We start from the raw sequence: 26,453 nt of genomic DNA, 5'->3' as shown, positions 1-26,453 counted from the left end.
AAAACCATTTTAGCATCAACATACATGCGCATCATAACATACCCACCAAACTCCGCACTATCTTTCGTCGATCGTCAGCCGCCCTTGTAATTCGACGATATTTTGTCGACGCATTGGCCTCTAACTAAGCCTTCGTCTATAGCGTTTACTACCTCGCTTAAAATAAACCACTTTAACATCTCACGATACCAAGAAAGTACTTTTCGCCAATATGGAGACTATGATCAAGTCGGTGCTACGCATCGTGGAGCTCATCCTCGTCCTGCTGATCACCGCGCTCGTCGGCAATGTTATCGCAAGCAACATTAGCGGCTCCGAATCCGCCATCAACTTTATCATGTTCGTATGCGCGGTCTCCTGGTTGGCTATCCTCTACGGGTTAATTTCGCACTTCGTCGCCGCCATCGCAATCCCCATCGTGGCCCTCGCTCTCGATGGCCTTTCTGTTCTCTTCACCTTCATCGGTGCTATCGTCTTCTCCGCAAAGCTACAGGCAGTGAACTGTTCCAATTTGGTATGTAAACCCACCCATCTAACTCCGCTCGTATAAAATCGATCCACTTCATTAACCTTTTGGCTTTTTTCTTTCTTATTTTTAGGGGCGCAAACCTAGCGACTACATCGCATTCGGTTCCTACAATAACGAAAAGCGCTGCCGTGAGATCCAGGCTAGCACCGTGTTCTTATGGTTCCTGTTCGCCTCACTGGCTACTAGCCTCTTCTTCGTCTTGAGAGAGCTCCGGCGCTCAGGTGGCTCCGTTCGCGGTCCTAATATGTCCCAGATCGGCGTATAGGCTGTTGATCGGATCGACAACTATTATTTTCAGTACGGCCGGTTTGGATGTATGTATGCTACGACTTGGCGAAACGAGTAATGCATGCGAAATTTGGGAGGTCCGGTTATTGAGTGTATGATGAAGGGTTGTAGGGAGACGGAGTCATGAATAAACACGGGGAAGGCGGGCTTGGCGTTCGGGTCGGCGTGTATTCTCGGGGGTAAATCCTCTGATGGAATTCATGTCTTGCGCGGGCGCTTAAAGCTTCGTCTTCGAATGGTTGGAAGAAACTTGCTAAATGTGTTTCATACGCATTGGATGCTTACCTGTTTTTTTAATTTTGTTTGCGCCTGGAATATGAAATGCGATTGGTATAGTCCGTAAAGGGGCTTGGATTACGCATGATGGAGGAAATAGGCATGATTAAGTTAGTTGAGCACTTGAATAATTAAGATGCCTATGCGGTATCTATAATATAAACTTTGCTTTTAAGTTAAAGCATCTTATTAAGTTTAGGTCATTGGAAGCTTGACAGGAAAACAACAGTGGCTAAGCGAATATCGTCGAGCCAAAAGGTATGTGGTATGGGATACAGCCTCAAATGGACAAGAGACAATTGTTGATATAAGAGTATTCAATAGTTGGCTTCGCTAGCTTCCTAACTCAAACTCTCGTCCTAGAGAATCTTACGCGAGATCTACGCAAGCAGATACAATAGATCCTTTGTCTATTTCAATAGCACGTATCATAACGCTGGAAAAGCTCGTCTTTAAGGTCTCCAGAGTGGTAGCCACTTCGTTTGTAAGTGGCAAACGGCCAGCTAAAATTACGTTGGAACTCAACTCTACCGGAGCCAGGATAAGCCAAACTATCCATCTACACCACCTCCGTCTCCGAGACGTACTGGCCCGCGCCCGCATACCTCCAGCGCGTAAAATACGCCTCCCCTCCTTCCGGACACGCCACACCCACCCCGGCCCCGTTGCACGTCGCGTACGCGCCAACCAAGCTTCCCACAAAAGACCCGCTGCCACCGCTCACTAGCCCCGCGGACGCCGTGCCAACGCCGATCCTGACCTCCGGGTCCGCGGCCGCCGCGGCGGAGAGCCGGTAGTGCGTCGCGTTCGCCGTCTCGATGAAAAGCCTGATAGAGCCCTTGCCGCCACCATCGCCACCATCGAACCACTCCGCCGGCACGCCAACGGTCCGCGGCGAGGCGAGGTTCCCCGCACCCGCACCCGCACCCTCGGCCCGGAACCGAAGCGCTAACTGCGGCTGTGCCTTAGCCCCGTCACGCTTGTGTCGCGACGCGCAGGTCGGATCCGAGCTGCTACCGGGCAAGAGCACGACGCCGAGGTCGACGTGGGCGAGCTGCGTGAGGAACACGGTGACGCCGGCCTCCTGGCCGACGTGTCGCGGGGCGAACGCCAGGTCCACGCTGAAGCCGAACAGCGTGTCGGTCTGTCGGCGGCCGATGAAAGATAGGCCCTGCTGGCCGCTGAGCTCGGGGGAAGCTGAGGAGGAGGAGGAGGGCGTGCCGGTGAGATTGTTGCGGCTGGGCACGATTTTCAGGCCGCGGCTCGTGACGGAGAACGCGCCGGCCCGCGGCACGCGCCAGTGCACCAGGTTCCGCGAGATGGCAGTGCCTTCCTCGAAATCGTACACGTCCGGGTCGGAGTTGAAGGGGCCGTTTCCGGGGACGGCGCGGTTGGGAGGGGGTAAGGCCCGCCCGGTCATCTTGCCGCGGACCGGCTGCAGGACGGGCCATTCGCCTTCTTCCCACGTCACGGGGAAGAGCACTGTTTCGCGACCCATCGGGAAGATCTCGCGTTGGGGTCCCGAGCGCGTGGCTAGAGCCATGCCCCACCAGTTTCCGTCGGCGTCTTGGAATAAGTCGCCGTGGCCCACGGTCTGGAAGTACTCGTCGGTGCCGCGGTTCGTTAGGATAGGGTTGTTCGCGTAAGCTTCGTAGGGCCCGGTTAGACGACGGGATCGAGCGATGGTGATGGAATGGTCCATGTCGGTACCGCCCTCGGCAATCATCAAATAATACCAGCCATCCTTCCTATACAGATGCGGGCCTTCGGGCCATACACCTCCTGTCCCGTTCCAGAGACTGGTAGGCGGTTGGCTGACTTCGCCGGTGTCGAGGTCGATCTCCTGGAGGATAATGCCCTGCGTCGCCACGTAGGCCCTGCCGTCGTCGTCCCAAAACAAGTCCGGATCGATCTTATCTGCGTGGAAAGTAACAGGATCGCTCCAGGCTTCATCGGTAAAGGGATCGCGCGACTTGAACAACACGCCTATATTCCCCTGCGGCATACCGAGGTACTCGCAGATAACGTAGAACTGGTCGTCGCGGTGGCGGATGGTCGCCGCGTACATGCCCTGCTGCTGGTCGGTGGTGTTCCAGCTGATGCCGGGGAGCTGGCTCTCGCGGTTCCACGCATGGCTGATCAGCTTCCAGTTTATCAGGTCCTTGGACGCGTATATGGGAAGCCCCGGGAAGGAGATGAAAGTAGACGTCACGCAGAAGAATGTCCCGTCGACCTGCGTGCACGACGGATCCGAGTGCCAACCCGGCAGCACGGGATTGTAATAGGTGGAATTACTGGCCTGCACCGCTGCGGATGAAGCCACAACCGCCAAGAGCGCCACGTGAGCATTCAGAGACGAGAACCTCATCGTATTGTTTCCTCCTCCTTTTTTTTCTTTCCTATTTTTTTTTCCTCTTCTTTTTCTCTACTCCTCCATCTGGCATGGGATACGAGTGTAGTTCGCTAGGCTACTACCGCCCACGCGACGGGACGCTGTTCTTGTTAATGAAGACATCATCGCTTACCGGTTAATAGCTGGTGGTTCGGTGATCCCAGCTTGATTTAACCGAATAAGTATAGAATTCTCCGTCGAATTATGGAGGTAGCTACGATTAGTTGGGGTATAGATCTGGAGTGTTTTCTCGCTACCCCTGTCTCGCTACCGTAGGTGCGGGCGACTTGATCATACTTGTAAGTTTTTGTGGTTTACTCCATGTGCCTGATGTTCTGTTAATTCTTCAAGGTGATATTGACTATTTGTCACCGTGATTGAGTGTAGAAGGCTTTGCTAAGGTATACTTATGTCTATTCATCCGGACAAAACTTGTGTTATCGCTAAAAGTGGCGGTGTTTTCTTGGCACTTGTATACATACAACTCTTCATCTTGCCATTTTCCTCATGTTATATAAGTTACCTAAACGTTCTCCATCGTGGGTTATATATAATACTATCATAGATATAGTATATTATCATGTTGTAAATTTTAGTCGAAATATTTACTTCTCTGTTTAGTTATACTTCAATATTCTTATACTTCTACTTTTTTTTATACCGCAGATCCCAAAGCTATAGGTAGTAGATATCTTCAGTGGCGTTGGTTGTAAGTGCAAACATCATTGGGCCCCATTCCTCTAAGCATTAGCAATTTCGTGCTATAATATCTACCAAACACTGCCGTCTCCCGGTATCAACCAATGCAATGCCAACTCAATTCCTCGATACTAATTGGTCTTAGATAATGCCCGCATGCCCCTAAACAAACTAAATAAACCTATGACGGAACGGCGGAGATGGGGTTGTACGATAAGTACGAATTGGCGAATGGGCATATCGTCATGCCCGTTCTCCTACGGCAGCCCGCTGCCCGTCAGCGACTGCATCTAACGCCTCATATGCGCGGCATCCTCATTCGGTCCTCCTTGTGGGACTAAGGCCGAGTGCAACGCGATATTACGGACATATACATTTCACTTATTAAGTCTAAGTTACGGGGCAGTTAATCTCCTATTGGCTGTTTGGTTGTCCATCCCACGACTTCACTATTCACTTTTTCTGCCTGTGTGCTTATCTACATAATGCCGCAGGGATGGGATACCCAGTACTTCGAGCCTTGCCTTCGACCAGATAAGTTAGGTACCTGATAAAAGCTTCGAACTGATACGGGCAGCTACTAGACAAGTTGAAAAACGTAAACGGGTAGTAAGGTAGTATACAGTCCCGCAAATCACAGTGTCTCCTAGCCCTTAAACCACTATTGCTCCTACTTATAGTGGCTGAGACTTGCCCAATTAGTTGTTTACCTACCTAGGTAGGTAAGGTAGATATCGAAGTGGAACTCTCTGTAAGTAGGTAGCAAAGGTCAAGAGTATGTATGCACAATACGTAAGGCTCTCCCACGTTTATCTTGCCTTAGGTATAAGTCTATAATCGCCCTGGCTTAAACCTTTCTAAACTCACCTCTACACTCACCTCACATATGCCTCAAAATGTCTGACGAATTCACGTCCTCGACGTCAACTCCGACGTCTTCTTCAAGTATATTCAACGATGAATCGACCGCCCTGCTGCCAAAAGCGCCCCTAACAGATGTCCGACCCGATATTCCGCAATACCGGCAATCGCTGGCCGAGATCTGGCTCTTGACCAAAGCAGCTATCCCGGTGATACTGGCTTACACGCTCCAAAACAGCCTCCAGACTGTCTCGGTCTTGATCGTCGGCCGCCTCTCCCCGGAAGCGCTGGCAACGGCGGCGTTTTGCTATAGTTAGTACCCAAATTTTAACTTGTTGAATATAGAGCTTCTAAGCCCGTCGTCTCAGGAGGACTACTTGGGAGATTGAAATACGTATTCCAAAGCACGATCTAACATACGATGTTTCACATACAGTGTTCGCCATGTCCACAGGCTGGCTGATCGCCATGGGCGGCACAACGGCGCTAGACACCCTCGCATCCACGAGCTTCACCGGGTCGCGGGACAAGCACGACCTCGGCATTCTCCTCCAGCGCGGGATCATCGTACTGTCCTCGTTTTACGCTGTCGTAGCCGCAATATGGGCATTTTCCGGACCTCTGTTCCGCGCTCTGGGACAGGAGGAATTCATCTGCGAAGAGGGCAGCAAGTTCCTGCACATCCTCATCCCGGGAGGCCTGGGATACGTCTGGTTCGAGTCCATGAAGAAGTACTTGCAGGCCCAGGCCATATATCGCCCGGGCACGTACGTCCTCCTGATAACTTCGCCGCTCAACGCCCTGCTCAATTACCTCTTCATCTACCCGTTTGGCTTGGGCCTCTACGGCGCGCCCCTTGCGACGGGGATATCGTATTGGATCTCTTTCCTGCTTCTCGTTGCATACGCGGCTTTCGTCCGCGGCCACGAGTGCTGGGGGGGCTTTGCTCCCCGCCGCGCAGCCTCGAACCTCTGGCCGTTTGTGCGCCTGGCTTTCCTGGGAGTAATCCACGTGGGGACCGAGTGGTGGGCGTTTGAGATCGTTGCGCTGGCCGCCGGCAGGCTCGGGACCATCACCCTTGCGGCGCAGTCCGTGATCATGACCGCCGACCAGATCATCAACACGATTCCGTTCGGCCTGGGCGTCGCGGCCTCGGCGCGGATCGGAAACCTGCTCGGAGCGCGGAAGCCCCGCGAAGCGTCGCGCGCCGCGCACTGCGCCGCGGTCCTATCTACGATCCTCGGCGCTCTTATCCTCACCGTCCTGATGAGCACCCGGAACGTGTTCGCCAGGATATTCAACGACGACGAGCGCGTGGTGCGCCTCGTCGCGGACGTGATGCCGTTCGTTGCGCTCTTCCAGATCGCCGACGGGCTGAACGGGAGCTGCGGCGGCGTGCTGCGGGGTATGGGACGGCAGTGGGTTGGCGCGTTGGTCAATCTGATCAGCTACTACGGCGGTGCGCTGCCGGCGGGAATTTACCTTGCTTTCCACGGATGGGGACTCCAGGGCCTGTGGATTGGACAATGTATTGCTTTGTACTTAGTGGGAGTTTTAGAATGGGTGATCGTCGGGTTAAGTAAATGGGATAAAGAGGTTGATAGGGCGTTAGATAGACTTGATGCTGGTGAGGTTCGGGACGACTGCGCAGCTGGAATAGGAGAGGTGGCTGATCGGAGTGAAGTGTAAGACAGGTAAGTAAGAAATAAGGATACAGTGTGAAATATTAGAAGCTTCATATGAGCGTAACTATAATATCCTACCTAGTTAAAAACATTTGTTTCATAAAGCTTAAATAGTAATAACGGTGCTCAAAAGTATTTACCTTAGGTACCTCACACAAGTGACAAATGCCACCATTCAGCTTTACTAAACCATAATTATCACATGAATAAAAGGGCAACTTTTAACACTAAATATAGTGAAGTAGAATGAAAAAACTCATCGGCTTAAGCGAGAGTCAGCGAAGCTACCCTGTATTCGCTACATGAGAGCCTTGGTATCGTGTTCTTGCGTGGTGGAAGCTCAACTGTGGAAGATGCCCCCCTTTGTTCTCGTCAACTTTTTTTCCCTTTGCCCGTGCCTCACGGCAATTATATAAAAACAAACGAGCAGTATGCAGTATGGTACAAGAAATGAAATATTCAAATAACTCCGACGCTCCTGTGCATTAAACGTCCTTATCGGACTTGTGGTCTTGATGCCCAACATCTCTAGTGTGTGCCGTTCTTGCCATTCATACTATCAAATCCCTTAATTTGCTTTCGTCCAGACCCCGACCTAGGCGAGCTCAACGCCGCTCCTGCTGCGGTTGTTTCGTCATACTGCTGGTTGACAGCCTCCTCGGCGTATTTCCGGGTTTCCTTGGCCCATTGCTCCAGCCTGTGCTTTTCAATATGCTTGAGCAGGTTGTTGTCCTCCCACCTCATTGCCTCCAGTACCTTCTCGCGGTAACTTTTCTCCATTTTCTCAAATCGTCGGTCAAGGGTTTCGGTATATACCCCAGCAACCTCCGATGGGGATAGCCGCCGGTAATCATTTTTATCAGCACCGCTTTGCTCTGTTTTCTATTAGTATAATTACCCAAGGTAGTATCTCGTTCATTTCTACTTACGATTGGCATAGAGCGTGCAGTAAAACTGGAAAAGGTCGGTCTGGCCAAGGACCTCTACGATATCATCGTCGTTCTTGAGTGTGGTGTTATTGAGTTGCGTCCAATCTTCTCTGAGGAAACATCGCCGCCATATGAGCCGCTCTGCTTGCACACGCTCTGCACCATTGAGACTGTTATAGGCTACACTAAGAGCCGCGAAAAACTGGTCGGGCATGTGCTCCCGTGTCTCTGGTGGTAGAGTGATCAAAGTAAGTAGATCAATGAGCGTGAGTGGGTCTAGAGCCTCGTGGTTCAATAGTTGTCGTAACGCGTCGTCAAATATCTGCGAAAGTATTTTATACTTCTTGGGTATCTTGAGCGCGAATGTTTCTTGCACGACGCTTAACTCCTCTCCCTCGAGCGCCACACTGATCACCGGACGAATCTGAGTGTTATATAGGTCATCCTGAACAGCAATGATAGCGAGTTCCTTATCAATGGCGTCCACTTGCGCATCCTCGGCTGTTCCGTTGACATTGGCATCCTGTATGCTCATGGATGCTTTGCTGGACGGCCGGGATGCTTCAGCCATCCTCGCTAGCTTGCCTAGACTCAACTCGATCTTCTTGTTCCAGACCTGCTGCTCACGTGCCAAGCCGAGGTTGAGAAGCGTGTCAGCAGCGTGGTCAATGTCCTCTTCGCCGATAATGTCGTTAATCCACGAAACTTTAGCAAGTTCTGGTTTAGTCCGAAGATACATCGTCTTGAACTTCTTATCTCCATCGTACTCGAGCAGAGCATCGACTCCGAATGTATTGAATAGGTATTCGTAAAATGGGAAGGCAAAGTCTTTGCCGTATGTGATGAAGTACTCTCGCACTTGCTCTTCTTTCGCAGTCGCCTTTGCCTCTAGACTTTCGATGCGTTCGGGGGATAGGCCAGGTGTCTCAAGTTGGCGTCGGAGCCCGTCAATTTCGCGAGTAAGAATCTCTGCGAGGGCAGGAAGAGACTCGTGGTTTTCAGCAATCTTTATACCAGCTTCCCAGTTTTCAGTTTGGGCAAGAAGGACAACTTTGTCATGACGGTCTTGCGCATAGATGCTCGCGTACTTCTGACCGTCCGCAGCTTTCTTCGGGTCTTCACTAGCAAGGTATGATCGAGATAATTCCTGAACGACGGTCAAGTAGACCTCGGTCATTTGTGGCAAAAGCTCTCTAGTCTTCTGGACCAGGGCACTTTGTCCTTCAGGATCTACTGACCAATGTTGCTTGACCCACTCGGTAGACAGTTCTACTTGCCTCTTCACATTGTTGGCAATGAAGGGATGACAGGTCCAAGGGGTCGGGAGTCCAGTATAATCGCTTGCTAAAATCCCATGCTCCATTTTCTCGCCACCTAGACCATAGAGTTGAAGGTTCCTCATACGGAACGTGAAGGCATCCCGTATCGCGCTATTGTAAATTTCTGCGGCCTCGTATATCAGTCGCGTTAGAGACGCGTGGTCCAGGTTAGCCTTGGAGTTATGTTTTATAACTTCGTAAGCCCAGGCGATGAAGATCTGCATGCGATCAACGTCGCGGATGAACCAGTGACGTAACTCATCGACTTCCCCTTTCGCGGGATTTGGTTCAGACTTCTCCTCGGATCGGATATACTCGACAATTTCCGCAACGATACTCTTTTTAGAAGCTATAGGGCGCAGGTTAGTGAACTCCTCGTGCTTGTGCCAGATGACGTTAGCAACGTGAAGTTTTTCTGCATTCCAAAGCAACTGCCATTTGGTAACGCGGTCCAGGTTCACTTTTAAGCTTGCGATCTGAGTCATTATCTTCTCCAGGTACTGCACACGCTCTTTAATATTAGTATCGACACGTGCGGCTAAGGTCGAGAAGTGTTTGCCAGCAGATGTGAGAATTTCTCGGCTCAGCTCCAAAGCAGCAGCACCATATTCTTCATCAGTGAAACGGAGACCATGTTGTCTATCGAATACGAGGGGGTTATCCTCCTTGACACCGAAAAACACGGCTTGCTCAAGTTTTGCTTTGGCTGTAACTTCCGGGGGTTTCTCACTTGCAAACCGTTCAACATCTGTTAATGCGATACGGAGAGTCCCGGCACCTCGAACCAGTAGTACAGCGGCGGGATTCTTGGGCTTAATACGAGGTACTCTGCCCTCCGCCATACTAAAACCTGGAGTCTTGGGTTCTTCGATTCCAGAACCAACAATCTCGAGTGTAGGGTCCGTACGTAGATCAACGACATCTTCAAAAGACGCGGGTATGATATGGTTGTCCTCGAGGATTTGCGAATCGGGGGAGTCTGGTGGCTGGGCAATTGAGGCTATGACAGCAGCGTGATCGAAAACAAGGAAAGCAATGATATTGGGTCGAGGAAGATAAAGTCGAGGTTTAGCAAGAGCTTGGGGATCCGGCGCGGTAGAGTAAGCAGATATCGGTCGAACCATGTCAACCTCAACAGGGCTTTCGTCAGAAAGCGCAGAGTGTAATATAACTTCAACGAGTGTATATCGCCATCCCTGTTTGTTGGATAACGAAGCAAGCAGTAATAGATGTTGCTGGTCTTCAAACTCGGAGGGTTTGCGAAGTTGACTCATATCGCTATATTTTCGCTCTAGGCCCTTGGGTACGAAACAAAAGTCGAGGATTTTTAGTGACTCGGCAGGTAACTTGGCGCTTATGCTGTCCATCTGCTGGAGAGCCCCAAGAATGATGTTGCGAGCATCGACCTCAACAAGAAGGTCATGATGCCCTCCCCTGTGCACCCTCCAAGAATGCAGGCGCCCTTTTGACGTAACAGCAACGACAGTGCATTCGCCTTGCTTAGAAGACCTTTCGGATCGTACGGCAGCAATATCTCCCTGGGAAGCAGTCTGTGAAAGCACATGTCGAAGACTTCCAAAGAACCCGCTACTAGTAGGACCAAGGTTAGTACGCAAGAACTGAGTCGAAATTTTCGGGCGGCCATGCGTGTCTCGGACGCTCAAATATGCTAGGCGCCCACTACTGAATGCAATGACAAAACCGGCCGCGGATTCGGCATTAGTTATCTGAATGACGGACTCCCCGGAAAACATTCCGGTGATAGAGCCTTCAACGCCATTTTGTTGTTGGCGCATAAAATCCAGTGTCGTCGCGCTTGATATCGATTCCCAGTAGGTTACCTTGCCGTTAGTAGGCATTACTACCACCAAACCCGGTTCAGAAGAGGATGCAGACGGGGGGACAAGCGCGCCCAGGGGTAAAAGGTCGCTTGAGGATTTGGAGGGATACGGCAACGCAAAGGTAAATGATTCAGGAGACTGGGCAGGCGCCGCATATGGCCATACGATGGCATGCGTATGAGAAAGGCTGAGGGCATATCCTGTGGAGCTGTCGACGGAACCATGTTGACGACCTACGCGCTAAGGTTAGCCATATAAAATGTCAACTAATCGACGAGCGGTGAATAAGCAGCATACTACCAGTGTCTAATTTTAATCGGTCAGGTAAGGCCGGGAGCTTTCGAACATCAAACGCGATATTCGTTGACTATAGGGTTAATGCGTTAGCGATTTGAATATAAAGGTTCACGGGAGCTATTTGATATTGGAGCTTACCAAAAGCGTACTACCGTCCCCCTTGTTAAGACGTTCGCCTGGTCGAACTTTCTTCGATCGAAGACTGAGTTCCTGCTTAGGCGTAGGCGATTCCTCAATTCCATCTTGCTTCACATCTACAATCGAAGGCCTCGCGGACTTGACTTCGTACGTCTCAGGAGTGGCAGTAGAATTCGCAAGGGTTTGGTCGGTCAAGGGTAGTCTCTGTCGCTTCGCTTTCGGTTGCTGCACCGAGTTATCTGAGCTCACCGGTCGTTGACGCCGTCGACCACGGGTTGTCGATAAAGTAGGCGACACATTTTCAGCGCCGTTGGCTGTAGCCGAAAACATGATGTAGCAATTCTGCAGTATGAGTCCGTAAGATGAACAACAGGGTCTAAAACTAGGATGCAATCCAAGACTCTTTTTTTTTTAGCGATGAGATAACCCGTATTTATCGATGGATCGATTGATGTAGAAAATTCGTGTTCATCGTGAGGAGGCTAGAGGGAGGCGGAAGAAGTCGTGGGCGTGGGCGTGGGTAAAATGGTGGAGAAATATGAGAGGTATGAAGATGTAATAAAAAAAAGATGAAGATTGAATGGTGAAGGCCTTCTTTCGCGAAAGAATGACGAGGCCGACAAATGTTTGGCTACGATTGATTGGGCAGTTGCTTCACCTTAGCTGGGTACCTGTACTATGTAAGGACGGGGGAAGGAAAAAAAAAACACAGGACTGGAATTGGGATAGCTGGAGCTACGTAGACCTGGCATTTACCAGTGATTTGTTTGGGTTATGTACTTCTCCACTATAATATATACGTAAAGGTACATATAGTTTCCTTGGATTATGAATTCAGTACAATCAGAAGTTCAATGCAGGCGCGGCTGAAGCTAGACCATTTTAGAAACGACAGGACCCTTGCGCTTGCTGCTTGTGGACGAACAAGTTGGACCAAGTGCTTTGCAACCGTCATGTGGCTCGTGCGTTGGCTCTCTGGCACGGACCAAAAAGCCAATGGCACCTGGGCAATGACTTAACAAATCCGGGGCAGCCTCTAATATTTGAGCCTCGAATTTGACAACCAACCTTATTTCCAATCTGTTTCGCAATATAAATTCTTTCTTATCCTCTTAACGTTAGGTAGAGTTGTTTCACTCGTCTGTAATTGTCATGTTCTAGTTAGGTACCTCTAACCTATTTTACTATAACTACAATCTATTTTCATAACATTCCAACATCACTTACAAATCTTTCTTTCTCTTCATTTACCTCTTTAGGAAAGTGTACCTAATTTCGCAAGTTTACTCTTTCGAAACTCTCGAAATTCTCATCACTTCCCTATTTACTTAAAAACATCAAGAAATTTAGCAACGTGGATAGCTCCATGCTTAATACTCATGCTGTCCTCTACTAGAGGATTAGACATTCAACTTTCTTACGTGTAGTTCCTCAATGATAGCCGGGTAATCCCAGGGACCTGCCCCCTGGATGGAATTCTATTTAGTCCTGACCTTCATATTGTGGCTACCTATTATTTAGCTGGGCGTCGATGTCGTACAAAACCTCGAGATGAGACGAAGCATTAGTTCAGTCACGATCACAGATCCCCTAGTGAAATATCAGTCGTTACTAGCGACTGGGGTCTGCTCTCCCGATGCTGCCCAGCATCGACTAGCGATCCACCTTCGAAAAGTCTATCATCGGCTGAAGGACTATTCGCCGTCGCATGAGTACCGTGCTAGATTGAAGGCTATTACGAGCGCTCTAGACAACGCTAGAAAGAAAGATAAAGATCCATCGCGTACTCTCGCAGTCGAGAGCCATTCTATCTGGCGTAACCCCCTTTTTACTCGCTTTTTTGCTCGCAATGAGAGTAAAGATGCGTTGGCTCTGATAAAAGTCCTAACAAACTATGAAGAGGCGATTCAAATAGATTCGCCACAAGGTTTATTCCTGTCTGGCGAAGTGGGCACTGGCAAGTCAATGCTGCTTGACCTACTAGCCGATGGGTTACCTACAAGTCGCAAGAGACGATGGCATTTTAATACTTTTATGCTGTACACGCTGTCTCAACTAGAGCATTACCGAAAATCGCATTCGCACCTAGACCGTGGCGATCAGGAGTATTCGTTATTATGGATGGCTAAGGATATGGTTGAGAAATCGCCAATTCTGTTCCTGGACGAGTTTCAACTCCCAGATAGAGCGGCGAGCAAGATTCTCAGTAATCTATTCATTTCATTCTTTCAATTAGGCGGCGTTCTTGTCGCCTCATCGAATCGTATGCCAGATGAATTGGAAAAAGCTACCGGAGTCGACTATGTCCCTCCCGCAACTGGCGGCTTCATAGGTCAAGTTTTGGGGTCAAGGCCAACTCGTGGAAGAGGAGAACTCTTCGGTTCTACTAGTGATTTCGCATCATTCCTAGAAGTTTTAAAGGCGAGATGCGAATTTTGGCAAATGGAAGGAGGCAAAGATTGGAGGCGCCGTGAGGCTAGCGAGTTGCTAAGCAAACGCGTCAAAAACCCCGTTGAAAGTGATGTCCCTGGCAATTCACCAATGACCCTGAAGATAGGGGCCACTTCCGATACGAAGGTGCAAGAGACAGACAAATCAAACCTATCCATCTCAACACCAAACAATTATTATCTTATAAGCGAGACGAATGAAGCTGTATGGATGGAAAAGTTAAACAACTTGGTTTTGCCACCTGGAGAGCAAGAAATACCTTGGAAGTCATTGACAGTGACTGTCTACGGCCGGGCTATCACCATTCCCCAACAGTATGACGGAACTGTCTTATGGGACTTTAAGGACCTTGTCTCTTCCTTCGGACCAGCTGACTATATTACAATGGCTTCCACTTTTCATACTTTTATTATTGATGGTGTACCCATTTTGACGATTCTTAAGAAAAACGAGGCAAGAAGGCTTATTACGCTATTGGACGCTTTGTACGAAGCCCGATGCAAGTTGATCATCCGGGCCGAAGCCGGACCCGATCATCTATTCTTCCCGGAAGCCAACGCCGTCACCTCACCAATAAAACAGGATGTTAGCAACGAAAATGAGAGCGTTGATGGAGACGCAATACACTCTGAGACATTCGCCGAGGTGTACCAAGACACTATGTCTCCATTTAGACCAAATATTTCTTCGTACACTGATTCGAATAATACAGACTATGATCCAGACCAGGATTCCGACTTTGGCGTAGAGCAGAAGTCCAAAGTAGACTTCAGTAATACCAGTGCGTTTACCGGAGAAGACGAACGTTTCGCTTACAAGCGTGCCACGAGTCGCCTCTGGGAACTCTGCGGAGCTCAATGGCACAGCCGCACGGGCGATGGCTGGTGGCAACCACTTCCCCCAGAAGCGCGGCATTGGGAAGGCTCGCCGGTTTCGAAGCCACGGCCCTGGACGGCTTCGCCGGTTGTTCGAGGGGACGATGCTAGCATGGGGCCATCCGTAGAACTTGAAGAACCGGCAGGTCTTCAAAGGCTACGGCTCGAATATTTGAGAAAGGCCTTTTCGGGGGAAGGCCAGGTCAAAAATCAGAACCAAAAGTAGGGACTCGGTCCAATACGATCGGTGTATATCACGTTCACATAGAGATGTATATGTACCTACCTACCTCCTTAGGCACCTAGGTATATAACTGCGCAAGCAACACCGTATAGAAGAAATACCACAGTTTATTCCATAATGCAAACTCCTAGACTCCATGCTCTCTATGCCAGTCCATAACGCCTTTTTTCATATGCATTAGGTTAGGTACCTAATCTTAGGTACTCATTTTGAACAGCCAAGTTGTCCCAAACCGAGACTCGTCTCGTATATATCCTCCTCCTCCTCCCCCCTTCTTCCTCCTTCTCCTCTTCTTTCTTCTTCTTCTTCATCACGCAACCAACTACCTATAAATTCGTCACCCCAGGCGCCCACCCCTCCCCAATCCTCCTCATCTCCTCGGCAAACTTGTGACTCGTAATCCTCTTCCCGCCGACACCACCACCACCACCACCTCCTCCTCCTCCTGGTCCCGCGAGCGGCGCGTGCTCGTCCGGGTCGTAGAACGGGTTCTGCAGCAGCCGCACGTACGCCGTCTGCATGGCGCGGAACACGACGCGCAGCTCCGTCTCCCTGAGTCCGACGCCGCCTCGCATCCCCGCGACCCCTCCCCCTGCTCCTCCGGGAGCAGAACCGGCGGGACCAAGGCCACCGCTGTAGCGTCCCCGCATGTCCACCACAGCGACGAACTTCACCCCCGTGTTCGTCTCGAAACCGTACGCGGCCAGGCGCTCGTCGACGGCGTGCAGGAGGCCGAAATCGCCCGTGAGCAGGGGTGCGCTGCCGGCTGCTGTTGCTGTTGCAGCAGTAGAAGTGTTAGGGGCGGTGGTGGCGGCGCGGCGCGCGCGCGTGTCGAAGATGTCGAGGGTGCTGCTGAGAAGGAGGGAGAACTGCAGGGGGGTGCGTAGCGGGGCGCGGGTGTTGCTCGCGGGGTCGTAGGAGGGGAAGATGGTTATGTGGAGGGGGTTGTTCTAGAAGGCAGTTTCGATGTTAGCGAGAGAGCGAAACGGGACGGTGGTGGTGGCTATCATCATCATCGTCATAAGAGTAGTTGGTTGGTTGGTTGGTTGGATGAATGGAAGCAAGATATGGGTTCGGGTATTGGGTGAATGAAAGAAGTAAAGGACATACGTTTCGCCCTATGACTCCAAGACAGGCTATCGAAGGTATCGTGGTCGCCATTGCTACATTTGCTGCCGGCTATGCGCTGGTGTGCGTGCGTTCGTTTAGGTAGGATTGAGGACAAGAAGAATATGTAGAAGGGCAGAAGGGTAACAAGAGCTTGGGTTAGGTATGTGAAGTTGAGCTATCGATAGAGGTAGTGGACCTGAAGCTGCCCCACTATTTTAGGTAGTCTTCAGTGAATTAAGGGACAGGGGGGAAGCTAGAACATATTCAGGGGTCTTACGGCCTACCACTAGGTATTGAAGTGAAGAGGTGACAAAAATCAAGTAGAGATAACGAATATAAAGAACAAAAATATACATTTATCATTCAACTATTATAGAACGCTTAAATCGCCTTGATCCAACGTAACTCCATCCATCTATCACCATATCTAACTACAAAGTAATACCACATAGTTTAGATGGTTGGATAAATCTTAAGAGATCTTACACCAACCCCCCCTTTCTCCTCCCCTAACATGGAAAGGTTGTCTTATAAGCCTAACAGCATCACCATGTCTAGTATGTCGGTCCGACGTAGCATCCTATAGATGCGCTTACTCCTCGTCCTCCTCTTCCTCCGGTAATGACTCCGTCTGCTCCAACCCTTTCAAGACATCCTCGAGCTCGATGGGATCGGTGATAGCCCAAACGCCGCCCCCTTTAACTGTGTCCATCCCGCGCATGCCTACCTCCTTTCCTACGAGGTTCCTACCGACTTTCCCGGGCCCGATACCTATCCATCTCCTGACCTTCTGCTCTTGATCCAGGTACTTGATGCTATCCCACCATCTGACAGTCTCGAGGCATTGCCGTGCCAAGAGATCTTTGACGTCCGCGGCGCTTTCGAACGGCCGCGCACTCACGTTGCTTATACATTGTAGTCGGCCCGGAAAAGTGATCACGTCTTTATCTTCGCGACCCTTGATTCTACTCTTTCTCGAGACTAATTCTCGCATCACTGCGACGGCCGGTCTCATGATCGGGCTGTGGAATGGACTATCGCTATTTAACCGAACCGCTCTAGGGTCATGGCCGAGAAATTGTCGCACGTGAGCTATTAGTTCCTTGATCCGCTGTATATTCCCGCTCAGAACAATTTGATTCTTGCTGTTGATATTTGCGATGAGCACTTGATCGATGGGTTTCATGGAGTCGGCGCTCTCGCTTCTCGCGCCCGCACTGCGGTATCCCACGAAGTCGTCTATGGCCTCGATCAGTTGAGTTAGATACTCAGGTTCCGTAACCACAGCTACCATGCCGTATTCTCCTCCATATTTATCCTTGGCCTTCTGAGTAGCTTCTGTCATAGCCTCCGCGCGCTTGCGCACCATATATAAAGCATCTTGAAACTCCAAAACACCTCCCGCTACTAGAGCTGCGAACTCGCCCAGGGAATGTCCGAGTGATACATCAACTCGCTTGGAGACGTCGAAGTTGAATTCGTTCTCGAGAATGCGAAGGATGAAGATAGAAGTTGCCATGATCGCCGGTTGGGCGTAGGGCGTTGCGGTTAGTACTTGACTTGGGCCATTTTGTATTATATCGGATAGTTTGTATCCCATATAGCTATCAATCTCATCAATTATCTGCGCGGCTCTAGTTGGAAAAGTCTCGATCCAGGGCGTAAGCATTCCAACTTTCTGGACTCCCTGGCCTGTAATAATGAGAGAACTGGTTAGTTTGGTCCTTGAAAGTTGTTTGTTGTGACGCTAACCTGGAAAAAAGATAGCTGTCCGCGGCCTCTTCCCTTTTGTCGATACATAATTTCGACAACCAATTGGACATATGAAGAGTGCCGCCGAGTTAAGAGAGCCGATTGAGCTGAGTCGGCGGCCTAGGTTGCCCGTGGCGCGGATGGGCCGACGCAACGGGGAAACAAGCATGCTCATCACCGCAGGCCAGCTTTGTTTGCGCTGCGGCGATGGATTCTCACGGTCATCGAATGCGTACCTGTGGTTTAGCCGTTGAGTCGAGTAAGGAAGTAATAATAATGAACGTAAAATAAGAATTGGTAAGAAAGAGAAATCGGATGAAAGGATCGAAAGTTCAAAAAGTTTGTTACAATGGAAGCTCCGGTTGACGAATCTTGTTGAGGTATCGAGGTACAGAGCTGACGGGTACAGCTACCTAGGTCCTAGGTCCTCAGGTAAGCTAGAGAGATACCTACCTCGGCCATCGTTCGATACTGATGCCAATCGAAGCTGCCCGCAATTGCCAAGGTCCCTCCCCTCCCCCACATTCTTCCCCGGTTGCCCAGGGTCTAGCTCAATACATGTATTCATGTACATCCGAAGATATCCGTCGGAAATAGTTGCATCATTAATGGTTAAACGTAGGTACCCAGACTAGGTTAGGTACCTCATAATCGAGGAAGACAGAGGTAATCATTCATGATTCAATTAGCACCTAGCTCGATGTCCTGTTGATCTATGCATGGACACCAAAACGCCGATCATGCAATCATACAATCATGCAATGCATTACTGGATAGTGCCAACTCCCAAATGTAACCTAACCGTTAATATGCCCTACGTGCCCCTTTAGCATCTAATCTCGACGCCCCCTTTGCTGATAGTAAGATACTTCACACCCTTATAAGGCTTTATTCCTTCGCCGAGACCTCGACTCTTTCTCGGGTCAATGAGGATGCTCTCTACCTTAATTCCACTTGATAGCCAACCCTTTACAGAGAAGCTGACAGACGCAGAGCTCGGCATCAGGATCTTGTTTTGGGCAATTCTTTTGGCGTCCTTCTCGTCATCTGAGATCCCTCCGCCATTTTTGGACTTCTCATCTAAATTGCTCTGATATGGCTCGTCATAAGTATAGTCCCTACCGAAACCAAATCCGTTAGGATCGCTATCTTTTTGATCTTCAGTTAAGGGCCCCTGAACAGAGCAGCGAAGGCCATAATAAGGTGTTCCCGCCGAAAGCCCCTTCGTTGGTATATGCCATTCGAGCATTTTATCCGCCGGATTAAAACTGGCATCTCCCTTGCTCGGTCGAATATCCGAAAGATTCCTAACCTCAGCAGGTAAGGGCATTGAGACGATAAGGTCTTGTAATAATGGCGCGCCGGCCGAGCCCGGTTGTTGTCCTCCGAATCCTCTACCACCCGGGCCACTTCCTCTACCGGATGACCCCGATATTGAGGAATTGGAAGATCCAAAGTTTTTATTGATGTTGAGCCGCACTTCGAAGTCTGAACCGGTCGAGCCTAAACTAGTTTTGACTTCAAGGTTTACCGGGAGCCTGAGGCTGTTCGAGTTCAAATTGCCACTCTTCCCGTTAGTAAAAGGCAGTAAATCTACTTCGTAGCCTGCAAGGATGAAACGTCCATCTGGAGGTATGAAGCTGAGTTCTCCTGGGCTCTCCTTCCATCTATTCAATCGCACACACGGATGGAATACTGGTAACTCCATGACACTCTTCAGGTTATGCTTTCCCGAGGGCCCGGTGAGGTTTAAAAGGATATCTGGGACTCCAGATACCTTGGACGTAAATGCAATAGTACCATTCGCATATGCGGCGATCGGCCTACCAGATGGCGCAAGAGTAACGGATAACGTTTCCACAATATCGGCGTAGAGCTCGTTTGATGTATGCCGAACATTCGCCCGCCTCCAGGGGAGAGCCGGCGTAGTCTGAGCTATAAGAGATGGGCTGCTTGAGTTACTAGGGGATTTGCCAGGTAGATTAATGCTACCTAATAGTTTTCCTAGAAGACCCTCTACTTCGATCACATCCCTTAGAGCGTTCGGTTCTGTAGTACTAACGGTGCCGGCATCGCACATCTCAGTAAGAAGTTGAGCAACGACATCGTAGTTTGCTTCGATCTTGTGCGCTAGAACCGGTGCGCCAAGGAACTCTTCAAGGGCGTCTATTATACGATGGAGAAACTCGAGGACGAGAAGAGGCTCTATTTCGGAAGAAGAGGTGGCTAGATAGAGAATATTTGCATGAATAAGACTGAATACAAGGGTCGGAGGGTTGGTATTCGATAGGTATATTAGATTAGGTCTTGGAGCTGGACGTTCGAGATACAGGGGAAGAAGGGCGGCGGCTGAAAGAGGACGCGAGGTATAAGTATGAGAGAGGATCGCACGACTGCATGTTGGTTGTTAGTTGGAAAAGAAATTGAAATCTAACTTTTGAGGGGGTTTAACTGGTTAACTGACTTATGCTCATCGTAGATGTGCAGTGCCTCTATTACACCGTTCATGGCGGGTGGGTTGCTATGCGCATCATCAAGAAAAGCTAACAAATTGTAGAAAGCAACTCCCAAGGTGTACCTAATGCCGTCAGAGCCTTAGAGCCTTAGAGGTACCTAAGGTATTGTACATAGTACGGATCCGTAGAGGGGATGCCACCTGAGATGGGACTAAATTGTGGGACGGCCCATTAACTTACCTGTTTTTATCGATAAGCAACTTTAGTTAACTTGTGGGGTCTTTTTTTTCGCTCTCGTCCTTAAGCTGGGAAATTTTTCTAAAACGGACAATTTTTCTTGGATTTGCCGAACCGTGGATAGATCAAGTACCAAATTTACATAGTAATTCTGTTCATCCTTCCCTCCTCGATGCAATAACCAGCAAACAAGAAATGGCGGGGTCTGCTAGTACTACGTCTTCCATAACCTCCACTTCGTATACTTTAACCCACGCGCCGTCAGTAGGATTTTTATCTTCTTTCGCCGATTCATCAAAACCATCTAGCGCCATAGAAATGCTGGAACTCTTCGAGGCTATCAAGTCGGGAAATCGACATACCTTCCTACAGCCAGCATCGGCAATTCCGAACGCTTCGTTACAGCTTGCGAAGGCCACCCTCGACGCGTATGCTGGGCAAATATGCGACGAACAACAACAGCGCCAACGGGAAGAGAGCAAGAAGCGAAAGCGAGCTGAAAACGGATTAGGAAAAGGCGAAATACTAAAGATCAGGAAGCTTCACGTCGACGGGTTCGAAAGTGGTCAGGTTTGGCAGCAGGCAAGAAGAATTATTACAAGTGCACTACAGGATTCGAAAAGTGCGCTCCAAGAATTGGAAGACCGGAATGAAATCCAGGTGAATGGAGTCAACGGAGATGCGCATATTGATGCTACTGAATCGGCTGAGGACGTTTCTGACGATGATTCGGAAGACAACGAGTCTGGCTCAGAGCTCGAAGATTCGGAAGATGCCGATGAAGACGAAGAGATTGACGAAGAAGACCTCGAGGACGATGCTGAATTATCAGAGAACGATATGGAAGATGGTCTGGAAGATATTGACGAGGAAGATGAGGCTGAATCTGAAGATGAATCCGAGGAAGCTCCCCAAGAGCTAGTCGAAGATCCCAACGGTCTTAATGATGGCTTCTTTTCTATCGACGAATTTAACAAACAGACCCAATGGTTTGAGGAGGCGGATGCTCGAGGAGACCCGGATGCCGATCGTGCAAGCGACGACGATGAAGTAGACTGGCATGCCGATCCACGGTCTTTAAAGCCATCTAGCAGTAGAAAGCCGTCTAAGAAGCCAACCGAAGACGTTGACGAGGATATGCTTTCCGATGTCGAGGACGACGATGAAGACGGAGGACCTACCTTTGGTAATATGGACCTAGATGCGCCGGAAGGAGAAAGTGACCAAGAAGATGACGAAATGGATGGAGAAGATGATTCCAATGCCAATGAGATCTACTACAAAGACTTCTTTGCGCCTCCACAGCGCAAAGGGACCAAGAACGGCAAGTCTAGGAAATTCAGGGAGCTCCAACCGACGAAGCCAGACGACAACGACGTTGACCGAGCAATGGCTGATGTTAGACGAGATCTATTCGAAGATGAGTCAGAGAGAGAGGATTCCGAAGACGCTCTATCTGACGTTTCTGCGGGCGACCCTAAATCCAGGAGATCTGCGCACGAAAGGCGGCAGGCCAAGCTAGCCGAAGAGATTCGAAAGCTTGAAGCTGCAAATGTGGCTAAGAGGGAATGGGCGATGTCCGGAGAAGCCAAGGCCGTTGACAGACCGATGAATTCCCTGCTAGAGGAAGAGCTCGACTTTGAGCACGTTGGTAAGCCTGTACCGGTCATTACGGCTGAAGTGAGCGAGAGCATCGAGGATATGATCAAGCGCCGTATTTTAGCCCAGGAATTCGACGAGGTTATTAAACGGCGCCCTGACGCCTCAGAGTTTTCGTCCAATACCAGACGAGGGCTCGTCGATTTGGATGACACTAAAGCCAAGCAGTCACTTGCGGAGATCTACGAAGAAGAGCATGTCAAGAACACAAATCCCGATTCTTACGTGAGCAAATCCGACGAGAAACTTCGAAAGGAAGAAAAGGAAATTGAGCAGATGTGGAAAGAAGTTAGTGCAAACTTGGATGCTCTTACTAGTTGGCACTACAAACCCAAGCCTGCTGCACCGACGCTCACAGTCGTATCGGACGTGGCAACTATCAGCATGGAAGATGCACAGCCTACAACCGCGCAAGGTGTCAGCGGCGGAGATCACACCTTGGCGCCGCAAGAAATCTACAAGGCTGGCAAGGAAACAGCTGAAAAGGGCGAGGTGGTTGCTAAGAGTGGTCTACCTGTTGCTAAGGAGGAGATGAGCAGAGAGGACAAGATCAGAAGACGCAGGAGAGAGAAGGAGAGGATACGGAAGGCCGGTGGTCTCGCCGACAATAAACCGAAGAGCGCGAAGGCTCAGGCGCAGAAGCAAACGCTTGGTGATCTTAAACTGGGAGGTGTCAAGGTTATCAATAAGAAGGGCGAGATTGTGGATATGGAGGGTAATAAGGCGAAAGCGGCTAAGGCTGCGTCAAGTAGTAGCTTCAAGCTTTGATACAGGCAGCTTTGTGAATATTAATGAATTTTGGATTGACATTGTAATTCTTGAATTGTATCAATATACTGCAAATTCAACCTTGCGTACCTACATCTCGGAGATACTATGTACCGTACCTAAGTCGTGTTTCGAGTAAAAGCCGGACATGTCTCCGATTTTACGGCCCCGGAAGTGATTACGTAAAGTCGGTCTAGGCGGAGGGCTAGCGGGGCTGCGGGGTTCTGGTGAAAGTGCACGGTCCAACTCGAGCGTCAGTGGCGTTTTAGCGACTTACAAAAAAATATTGTTGCCATTGTCAAGGGGCAGGCTTCGCGACATCTCTTTTCTGTCTGTTGTTCCCTTGGTGCGCCAGAACTCCGCCTCGTCTTTTTTCCACCATGAGTAGGGATAAGGTGCCCACGGTCGGCACTCTTGACAAGCCCGAGGACCTCAGAGAACTACTAAAGCAGGATCGGGGCGATGATTGTCTCCCGTGCAGAGTCGTAGGTCAGTCAACGTCAATCGCGCACTTTAGTTTTTTTTCTTCTTTTTTTCCTCTTCCTATTTTCTATTTATTCGTCATGCGATGCGCAGGCGACAGGCTTTTCCATACCGAGACTCGAACTACAGATTTAGGTACTAACGAGCAAAACTACTACAGGCGGCGGCGCGTTCATCGGCCTAGCCGCGTACAGCTACTACACGGGGCAGCGGGAACTCGAGAAGAACCAGGCGCGGATTATCGCGAGCAAATCGATACTCGGCATGCGCAGCCGACGGTTCGGCATCGCGGCTACGTCCCTCGGGTTGGCTTGGCTGGGCGTCTGGAGGTTGTTCCTATAGCAGGCCTGCGACGATGCGTTTACGACATTGAAAAGGAGCCCCCCAAAACGAATAAAAAAAATCCCTCCACTCTTATACAACATGACTCCGTGACGGAGAATAGATAATGTAGCGACCGATTCCTGTTGCTGCTCATGCCAGCATTATGGCGGGTTAAAGAGGTTGTGCTATGAGATCCGATGCGGTGTTATGGGAAGAATGATGCCAATGGTAGAATTGGCTGTACTATGTGAACTCTGGGGTAGAATAGCTACCTGCCTTGGACATGAGGGTGTACATCAGGCAAGATTCCCGCTCGCCGTGTTATTGAATTATGGTTGATGATACAGGTGTAAAAATTTACATTGATAGAGACCTCGTCATTAGCATCGGATGGTCTAAGATTATGCTCTGCAGATACATATGATAATGAACTATCACGCGTGTATTACGTATCACTAAGTTAATTGCGATGCTATTAATATTATCAGATTCTTGCAACTTCTTATTTTATACCTTAGGTACCTACCTAACCTACCTTCCTAAGGTAACTAAGCTTTCTCTTTGAAACATTTCTGTCCCAATAGTCTCACATGGTAGGCAGGCTAGTAAGTACCTAAGATAGGTACCCAAGGCGTCATCAACGGCCACTTATTAGAGGTAGCTCAGGATAAAATATGTATGTACCAACATTGGTATATGAATCTTCCACGTGGTGGCGCTGGTCCGCGCCGCTCCCCGCCGTTTCCTAAGGCATTTAAATTTGGTGGCTGATACCCAAGTTCAAATGGGATGCAAGCCGACAGGGTGTACGGAATACCTAGATCATAGGCAGATGAAGGATTTAAGGATAAGTGCAGTGGGGGGGGGGGGGGGTTATCGAAAACCCGGAAGTTGGGTTTAATTTGGATCACAACAGTAGACTTTTCAGCTTTACGTGTGTTTCCATAGAGATGAAAACATCATGAAAGTGACGTGTATCTGTCTCGCGGTTGTAAATGCTTAGGTACCTACCTAACCTACCTAGGTATAAGGTACACGTTTTAATCGCGAAAAGCGCGTAGAGTTATTTCGTCTTATCTAACGCGTTAGATGGGATTAGGGCTTTAAAGGAAAGACGAAAAAAAAAGCTTCTTTAAAGGATTAGAGCTCTGGGAGCTAGTGCTAAATAAACCCCCTTTGTTGCAGCCAATGCTGTGAGCTCAATTCCGCTTTGGGCGCGATTGGACAGATCCCTTCTTTTTTTCTCTTTCGTTCCTGATTTAAAGAAGAAAAGGAGAGGGTCCTTAAGCGCGTTTCTCATAGGCTGAGAAAAAAGGCCCCACGGAACGTGTTCATGCAGGTGCAGGAAGTGGCTGACCGTCCGTCTAAGACCTTAAGGGCTAGCTGCATCAACAAAGGTGTTCTTCAAGGCGAGGAACCGGCTAACGGCTAAGATACGGATCCGTAAGCCGTAAGTACGTAGTAATTCTGTAGCATAAAAGTGGACGGTGAGCTGCTTTGATATATGTACCTAATGTAGGTTAGGGGGGCTACATATACTTTTTTAAATCTTCGGTATACCTATATGTTATGTTACCTTACGCTTGTTGACGATGAGAGGGTTGTAAATATTTTCTAGTATACGTCTTATCTTAGGTACATTGCGGTAACGCCGAAATGTTTCATTTCTGCTGGCCTCGTTAGTCTGCTAGCTTTGTTAGTGTATGTTACTGGGCAAATGAAATATACGGCGTTAGATGAAAACACACGGGTGTTGACACCGTTTGCGATGATATTGCCTGGGGTAGTATTAGTACCTATTTGCAGGACCAGGACAAACTGGAGTAAAACTGGATCTTTGGATATTTGGAGGTTACCATACCCGATACCTTGATACCTTGACCATGCTTTGCTTGTTTACCCAGAAGAAGAGAACAAAAAAAAAACTGAGCTGCAACACAGACACCAGTGCCAGATTCGATCCAACCCTGTTAAATAGAAACGAACAAAGCAGGATGGGTGTCACTACCCTCATCATCAATCTCCATTAACCCGGCAACCAGATGATCTCGGTTTGGTAACTTGATACGGTTAACAATCCTAGAAAATTACAAAAATTAGACGAAACTTGCTAGAGATAATGACAACCCATTAGTGTCATGGCAGATGGCAAGACAATACCGAGAAATAGAAATATCCAAGACAACGGTTTTCAGGTCCCCCGCAGATCTCTCATCAAATAGGAAGAGAAGAAATAAATCTCCGGGCTTGTGATACTAGTGGACTTCTCCGTACATATTAGTTTAGGTTATGTTAGGTACCTAGTTATTTGATCTTCAACGTTTTCTCTTGATACACCCACTGGTCTCCTTATTATTATTCCCACCCTTCTTCATGTTCTTCTTCTCCTTCTGTTTCGGTGCTCTTGCATTTAATAACGAGTCTTAACATTACACGTAAAAAGATCTCTTCGAAAATCAGATGCAATGAATACCGATCCAACGAACACCAAATTGAATAACTACCTAACCTTAGGTAGCTACGTAGGTACACAATGAAACTGTATTTTCCTTCTTTGAGTTCGGTAATAAAAAAAATATGTATATTAAAATACCATGCGTAAGCTTGTAATACGGCTGACACATATGTGCATCTGCATGAGGTTGTAATTATATCATATATTGAATACAAGGACTATGAGATGGGTTGTCATGTTCAAATAATGACAGACGTCTAGTATTAAGGGGTTTTGTACGGAGTGTCATGCCCCCAAAAAGCATCCCGATATTGATTGACATGTGTTGGGCTTGTCCCGCCAAGTGTCTGTCAGGTCCAGCAGGTCAGCTAAACCTTACGGTACG

General features: G+C 49.1%; 10 protein-coding genes across 10 annotated transcripts; 5 read left to right on the top strand and 5 right to left on the bottom strand.

The window, feature by feature from the left end:
• Positions 1-211: 211 nt before the first annotated feature.
• F4812DRAFT_459297 (marvel domain-containing protein) lies at positions 212-794 on the top strand (the record flags this gene model as incomplete). The annotated part of the gene is made up of 2 exons (XM_047937518.1): positions 212-514; positions 600-794. The coding sequence occupies 2 exons, from the start codon at positions 212-214 to the stop codon at positions 792-794; spliced, it is 498 nt and encodes a 165-aa protein (XP_047790328.1).
• Positions 795-1,223: 429 nt separating this feature from the next.
• Positions 1,224-3,678, bottom strand: F4812DRAFT_387122 (glycoside hydrolase family 43 protein). Its single transcript, XM_047932079.1, has one exon. It carries the CDS (start codon positions 3,459-3,461, stop codon positions 1,653-1,655), a length of 1,809 nt encoding a protein of 602 aa, XP_047790327.1. The 5' UTR covers positions 3,462-3,678; the 3' UTR covers positions 1,224-1,652.
• A 955-nt stretch (positions 3,679-4,633) lies between these two features.
• Positions 4,634-6,902, top strand: F4812DRAFT_387067 (MATE efflux family protein). Its single transcript, XM_047932078.1, has 2 exons — positions 4,634-5,357; positions 5,482-6,902. Exons 1-2 carry the CDS (start codon positions 5,081-5,083, stop codon positions 6,732-6,734), a joined length of 1,530 nt encoding a protein of 509 aa, XP_047790326.1. The 5' UTR covers positions 4,634-5,080; the 3' UTR covers positions 6,735-6,902.
• Positions 6,903-6,996: 94 nt separating this feature from the next.
• F4812DRAFT_387052 (Non-repetitive/WGA-negative nucleoporin C-terminal-domain-containing protein) lies at positions 6,997-11,709 on the bottom strand. Its single transcript, XM_047932077.1, has 4 exons — positions 11,255-11,709; positions 11,117-11,186; positions 7,660-11,052; positions 6,997-7,605 (listed from the first exon to the last, which is right to left on the bottom strand). The coding sequence occupies exons 1-4, from the start codon at positions 11,582-11,584 to the stop codon at positions 7,259-7,261; spliced, it is 4,140 nt and encodes a 1,379-aa protein (XP_047790325.1). The 5' UTR covers positions 11,585-11,709; the 3' UTR covers positions 6,997-7,258.
• Positions 11,710-12,288: 579 nt separating this feature from the next.
• On the top strand, positions 12,289-15,328 carry F4812DRAFT_428492 (AFG1-like ATPase-domain-containing protein). The gene has a single exon (XM_047934196.1). It carries the CDS (start codon positions 12,806-12,808, stop codon positions 14,804-14,806), a length of 2,001 nt encoding a protein of 666 aa, XP_047790324.1. The 5' UTR covers positions 12,289-12,805; the 3' UTR covers positions 14,807-15,328.
• Positions 14,979-16,239, bottom strand: F4812DRAFT_386994 (snare-like protein). The gene is made up of 2 exons (XM_047932076.1): positions 15,935-16,239; positions 14,979-15,774 (listed from the first exon to the last, which is right to left on the bottom strand). The coding sequence occupies exons 1-2, from the start codon at positions 15,983-15,985 to the stop codon at positions 15,151-15,153; spliced, it is 675 nt and encodes a 224-aa protein (XP_047790323.1). The 5' UTR covers positions 15,986-16,239; the 3' UTR covers positions 14,979-15,150.
• F4812DRAFT_386993 (malonyl CoA-acyl carrier protein transacylase) lies at positions 16,238-17,978 on the bottom strand. The gene is made up of 2 exons (XM_047932075.1): positions 17,687-17,978; positions 16,238-17,626 (listed from the first exon to the last, which is right to left on the bottom strand). The coding sequence occupies exons 1-2, from the start codon at positions 17,859-17,861 to the stop codon at positions 16,527-16,529; spliced, it is 1,275 nt and encodes a 424-aa protein (XP_047790322.1). The 5' UTR covers positions 17,862-17,978; the 3' UTR covers positions 16,238-16,526.
• Positions 17,979-18,175: 197 nt separating this feature from the next.
• F4812DRAFT_428487 (Mu homology domain-containing protein) lies at positions 18,176-20,363 on the bottom strand. The gene is made up of 2 exons (XM_047934195.1): positions 20,151-20,363; positions 18,176-20,079 (listed from the first exon to the last, which is right to left on the bottom strand). Exons 1-2 carry the CDS (start codon positions 20,192-20,194, stop codon positions 18,513-18,515), a joined length of 1,611 nt encoding a protein of 536 aa, XP_047790321.1. The 5' UTR covers positions 20,195-20,363; the 3' UTR covers positions 18,176-18,512.
• An 8-nt stretch (positions 20,364-20,371) lies between these two features.
• On the top strand, positions 20,372-22,878 carry F4812DRAFT_428486 (Mpp10 protein). The gene has a single exon (XM_047934194.1). It carries the CDS (start codon positions 20,575-20,577, stop codon positions 22,804-22,806), a length of 2,232 nt encoding a protein of 743 aa, XP_047790320.1. The 5' UTR covers positions 20,372-20,574; the 3' UTR covers positions 22,807-22,878.
• Positions 22,879-23,085: 207 nt separating this feature from the next.
• Positions 23,086-24,100, top strand: F4812DRAFT_428485 (uncharacterized protein). The gene is made up of 2 exons (XM_047934193.1): positions 23,086-23,295; positions 23,450-24,100. The coding sequence occupies exons 1-2, from the start codon at positions 23,187-23,189 to the stop codon at positions 23,629-23,631; spliced, it is 291 nt and encodes a 96-aa protein (XP_047790319.1). The 5' UTR covers positions 23,086-23,186; the 3' UTR covers positions 23,632-24,100.
• The last annotated feature ends 2,353 nt before the right edge of the window (positions 24,101-26,453 follow it).

The sequence above is a fragment of the Daldinia caldariorum genome, assembly GCF_022478825.1.
Source record: "Daldinia caldariorum strain CBS 122874 unplaced genomic scaffold F4812scaffold_8, whole genome shotgun sequence".
Classification (NCBI taxonomy): domain Eukaryota; kingdom Fungi; phylum Ascomycota; class Sordariomycetes; order Xylariales; family Hypoxylaceae; genus Daldinia; species Daldinia caldariorum.
This window is presented reverse-complemented; position numbering and strand designations above follow the sequence as displayed.